Source organism: Chenopodium quinoa, unplaced genomic scaffold, assembly GCF_001683475.1.
Source record: "Chenopodium quinoa cultivar QQ74 unplaced genomic scaffold, ASM168347v1, whole genome shotgun sequence".
Taxonomy (NCBI): domain Eukaryota; kingdom Viridiplantae; phylum Streptophyta; class Magnoliopsida; order Caryophyllales; family Amaranthaceae; genus Chenopodium; species Chenopodium quinoa.
Window position 1 is genome coordinate 6,307,648 of NW_018742309.1, and position 5,981 is coordinate 6,313,628.

Here is a 5,981-nt window from a genome sequence, read left to right on the forward strand (position 1 = left end):
GCTAAACCCTAGAAACTTCTTACATCCAACACATTCTTTGGGGTTTGACATTCACTAATAGCTCGAATCTTGGTTGGATCAACTGAAACTCCTTCCTTGGAAATTACATGACCCAAAAATGCCACTTTTTCAAACCAAAACTCACACTTTGACAACTTAGTATACAATTGGTGCTCTATCAAACATGATAGTACTTGTCTCAAATGCTCCTTATGCTCCTCTTTATTCTTTGAATACATCAAAATATCATCAATAAACACAACTAAAAACTTAACCAAGTACGGCTTGAAAATCCTATGCATCAAATCCAATCCATGAACACTGCTGGTGCATTGGTCAACCCAAACGGCATAACTGTGAACTCATGACCATAAAGGGTACTGAAAGCACTCTTTGGAATATCTTGCTCCACAATCCTCAACTGGTGATAACCTGACCTCAAGTCTATCTTCGAAAACACTCCAGCCCATTTCAGTTGGTCAAATAAATGATCGATCCTTGGTAATGGATATCGATCCTTGGTAATGGATACTTATTCTTCACTGTCACCTTATTCAACTCTCGATAATCAATACACAATCTCATACTTCCATCCTTTTTTCTTACAAACAACACTAGAGCTCCCCAAGGTGAGGAACTTGGTCGCATATAACCTTTCCCCAACAAATCATCTAACTGAGTCTTCAACTCTTTCATCTCAGCTGGAGCCTTAGAAATAGGTCCAGTACCAGGCACTAGGTCGATGGTAAACTCAACATCCCTCACCGGTGGCATACCAGGAATCTTATCTGGGAATACATCAGGAAACTCTTCTATAACCGGAATACTTTCATTACTCTTCTCTTCCTCACCTCCAACTTCTTGAGCACTACACAAAAACAGAGGATAACCCTTCTTAACAAACTTATGTAGTTGCATTGTAGAAATAATTCTCAATCCCGAACTCTTCCCTTCCTTTCTATAAGTCACTGATAAGTAGGTGAGGGTTATGTCGTTGACTAACCACCTAATATCAAACAAAATTTATAAATTCCTTACTAACCACTAAGCAAGCATAGAGGCAAGTTCGGAGTCGAACTACAAGGACTAAGTGTACCAATTTGAGCTAATTAAACTAGTAGGAAAGATGTGAGGTAGAGAGAGGAACAACTAAAACACTACTTTAAGCAATCAACAAAATACTAGGGAAAGTGGAATCCAATTACATTAATGAATACAACAACAAATTGCAATTAGATAATCACGATCTCAATTAGAACAATCAACACACTCAACTCACTCCCGCGCAATCAAGCATGCTAATTATCCTACTAAGCCAATTCACTCCCGTGCAACTAGCCTAGCATAGATATGGAAGAATCTAGACTCTCAATCAACTCACTTTCACACAATTGATTGAAAGCACAATTAGGAACCTAGAATCAATTAGCTAAAAAGACTCTAAGCAATGTAAACATCATCCATGCATAATAATCAAGAATCAATTGCATACTAATCACAATCAATCATTCAATTCATCAACATAACATTCATCCATTTCCCTAGAACAAAATCTAAGCAATCATAGTGAAGAAAAACATGGAAAACAAGGTAAAACAAGAATTAAAGCAAGAATCAGACAAGTAAACCAAATATATACTCTAATCAACAAATAATTAAGCAAAAACAAGAATTAAAGAGAGTAATAAAGGTGAGAGAAAGTTAGAAATCCTCATTAATTAGTTGAGAAGAAAATCCACATAATTGCTTCTTCAAGCTCTCAATTCTCCATTGAAATCCCAAGCCTTTTCTCTCTACAACTACTCCTAAACTAGAGAGAAAAACTTCTAATCTAACCCTAATCCTAATTAGAGGAGAGAGAAAATGTAAAATTCTACTAAAAGGAGAAAAACCGAAAATTAAGTGCGAAGAAAACCCAGAAAACCGCGCCCGCGGTGGCTCAGGGCCGCGCCCTCTCCTTGGCATCTCCGTGCCATCGCGCCCTCTCATTGGCATCTCCGTGCCATCTCTAGGAACGAAGAAAAACCTGGAAATTAAAATGAAGTATTGCGCATGTGGTGGGACATGCCACGCTACCGCGCCACAATGGACCTTACCGCATCAGGCAGGTCTGTCGCGCCATAGTGGACCTTGCTGTGCCACGGTGGACCTTGTCGCGCCACGAAAGATCTGGCTGCTACTTGGGCTTGCTTGGTGCGAGGGTCTTTGCTGTGCGGAGGGTTGCTCGGGCATCGGTTATAGCCTTCGACGCTACAAATGCTCTGCTTCTTAGATTCTTTTTAGCTTCAAGGCTTCTTCTAATGAATTTTTCGACTTTCTCTCGGGTCATCAACATCGAGGAAAGTGCCAAGTACCTAGACAAATAGACCAAGATAGAAAAGAGTGAAATATCACATAGAATAGCACGCAAATCAAGCTAGAAACCGAGCAAAAAGTGCTTTATTCATAACTAAGGCCTAAAAACATAAACTAAGACTTTATTAACTAAAAAAATACTAAAAGGATTAGAAATAACCAAGAAAGACTAAAATAAACCTAAAACAAAGGGAGAAAACCACCCTAAAATGTGTCATAAATGACACTTGTCACTCGCTCTAGTTTTACTTGGGTTATTCAAAGTAACCTTTTTAGCTGCACAATTAATCTTGGCTTCGTAATTTCCCAACCAATCCATACCCAAAATCACATCGAGATCCTTTAAATCAAACTCGATCAAATCCGACGGAAATTCTACCCTAGAAATGGAAAGAGGTACACTCCTAAACAACTTGGAACAATTCCTCACTTCCCTAGGCGGAATAGACACTTCTACAGAAACTAACTCAGGACTCACTAACCCAAGACTTTCAACTACTATCTTAGAAATGGGATGCACCCGATCAAACAAAACTTTCACAGACAAAGAACTTATGAGGAAGATACCAATTACCACATCATTAGAAGTTTCAGCCTCACGGCTGTTCATCACGAACACACGACCCTTTGGGGCACCTCCCGCGACGCTACTAGTTCCAACCTTGGGGGCAGATCCATTAGGATGTGGTGGTTTGCTAGTAGTACTAGACACTTTCACCTTTCTTGACTTAACGTCACCCTCTTTCTTGAAACACTGATACTCATGGTATCCTAACTTCTGGTAGTAATGAAAAGTCATTGGGTTTCCTTCATGTTCCTTCCCTAGGTGGTCTTTCTCACACCGCTTGCAGATATACTTTCTCTTGGGCTTCTCACCCCTCTGGTTTCCATTCCCTCTAGCATTGGCCGACTGGCCTCCATTCCCTTTCCCAAAGTTCCCCTTGTTGTCCCTTATATCTCCAGAATTCCCTTGGTGGTTATCATTGGGCTTATGCCTCTTTTCACCCCCGTGAAAAGAGTCTTGGTTCTTCCTTTTTTCTCCAGAATGCTCCATCTCTCTCCCCTTGATCCCGTACAGGTGGGTTGCTCGGCCATAGACTTCATCTAGGGTCTGAAAAGTTACTCCCCCTAGCTTCCATTGAAGGGTCAGGGTCAGGCCTTGCTCAAATCTCTGAGCTTTGATGGTTTTAGTGGGAACTACTTCCGGGGCAAACCTCATCAACTCAATGAACTTGTTGTAGTATTCATTAATAGACATGTTCGCCATTCTCAGGTTGGTAAACTCCATACACTTCTGCTTCCTCAGGTAGGAAGGGTAAAATTTCTCCCTCAAGGCTTCCTTAAACTCATCCCACCCAAAGTTTAGTTTCTTCAACAACTCATCCTTTCTTTGGGCCCACCATAAGTCAGCTTCCTCCCTTAGATAATAAACTCCATTATTCACCCTCAGCTCACTTGGGCAATTAATAGCATCAAACAACTTGTCAAACTCCCTAATATAGTTTTCCCAAGACTGGCTGGGTCCTCTTTTCCCAAGTAAACAGGTGGTTTGGCTGCAACAACTCTCTTAAAAACTTCACTGTAAGAGTCAAGGTCAAAATGACAGTTCCCTTGGTTCACTACTTTCGTGATGTTTTTAGTGATATTGGTTAACTTCCTAAGGACCTTCCCTACTTTGGAACCAGTGCGCCTATTTCCCATTTGGTTTCTCATTCTTTCAGACATAATCCCTGGGTATATGTACCATACTTTGAAAATTAAAATAAGTTCTACTCATATAAGCATTTAATTCACTCAATAACATAAGAAAAATTCAATAAAAATAACTTTATTTCATTAATAATCAAATTGAAAGTACAACTTTTCCATCTAAGGCAATTATTGAAAGCAATAAACATAGCATAGTTCAATCATTCATGCAACACTCTCAGAATAGTCATCCTCATTGGGATCATAGTAAGGATCATCCTGCTTAGCCTTCCCCTTATCATTTGGGTTAGTCATGAAAGTTGGATTATAGCCACTGTAACTTGGAGTATGGCTTGAACTTGAATTTGGACTATAGTTTGGGCTTTTGTGTGGACTAGCACAACCACAAGTTGGATTTGAAGAAGAATTGGGCTTTTGTTGAACTTTTGGTGAAGATGGATGGTATTCAGGACTTGGTGACTTTGGATCAATTTCTCGGTTAAGATTTATAGGCCTTTTGGCAATACGATAACGGGCTTTTAGACTTGGACGCTTAGAAGTTTCATAGCTTGGAGTAGGTGAAGGAGAAGGGTAATTCTTTCTCCTCCCAAGAGGTGGTATGGACTCATCAATGGAAGACTCAAATTCATTGCGACGCCTTCGATATAGAAAGGGTAGTTGAGCATTCAAGTGGTACATTTGGTCAAGTTCTTTCAAGATAGCATTCTTCAAAAGTTTGGGTAATCTCACAATTCTCCTCCTAGGCTCATAGTCACGCTCAATATAGTGCAAGTCTCTCTTGAAGCTAGACATGGTTGCTAACCACTTTCCTTCATGATGATGTCTTTCATTCCACATTCCATTCTCTTTGATCACATCCCCATACTTTTCAAAGAGATGTTTGTATTTGATAACTCTAGGAAAATGGGCTAAAGCTAAAAGAATCATCCAAGGTGGTTGGGTAAACACTTCCGATTCCAATTGCTCATAAAGGATTAAGGCCAAAGTGACTATGCCAGTCACAAACTCACTAACACTGACTCCATCACCTTTCAAATAATTCAAGTTAAAGAAGTTCTTTCTTATTTCATCAATCCTTTCCATCTGTTTCACATACACAAAATAATCAATTCAATGCCAGTTCACATAAGCAATTCAATTCAAAAATCCATTTGCATAAGAAATTCATAACTCAATCAACCAAGTATAACTCAAAATCACCCAACTATGGGCAATAACCGAAAAATTTAGGACCTCTTGACCATAGACTAAGGTGTTGTAACACCAACTTTAATGCACAAGCAATCACACAAACTCAAGCTTTCAAATAGTTTCAATTCTTTCTATTTTCGAAAATAATAATAGTGTACTTAAATCATGATATTAGACGGTCGAGCCCGCGTCTCCCAGGTAAGTTACCTAAAGCGCCGAGGCGAATCTTACCTAGACAGAGAGTCGTACCCATTATAGGCCTCTGTAGAGAACTCGAGAATCCTTTTCTCAATCATCTTTCCAAATAAGAAAATAGTTTTTTTTTTTTTTAAATAATGCTTTTGACTTTCACACACAAATGCGAAACTCTATCCTATATGCCCTCTTAAGTCTACCCACAATTTTTATTTATTTCCTATTTTAATCTTTGTCAGACCAAAAAACTGATACCACTTTGTAACACCCCTAAATTTCTCTACGGAAATAGTAGTATAATACGTATAATCATACCGTAGAGATAGACGTAGGCATATTACTGCCGCGTGATTACGCAAGGCTACTCAAACTACTGATTAAAACCACAACTTCGTAGCGGAAACTCAAACTCTTTCCTTATTAATACTTAATAGAAATAGTAACCATTGTTATGAGTACTCAAAATAGAAATAAACCAACATTCCTAAAACTAGGTTAAGAATATTTTGGGACTCCCAAATGCTCATTTA

At 39.0% G+C, this 5,981-nt stretch overlaps 1 protein-coding gene across 1 annotated transcript; it reads right to left on the reverse strand.

Moving 5' to 3' along the window:
- Positions 1-2,569: 2,569 nt before the first annotated feature.
- On the reverse strand, positions 2,570-3,622 carry LOC110687328. The gene has a single exon (XM_021863967.1). It carries the CDS (start codon positions 3,620-3,622, stop codon positions 2,570-2,572), a length of 1,053 nt encoding a protein of 350 aa, XP_021719659.1.
- Positions 3,623-5,981: the final 2,359 nt, after the last annotated feature.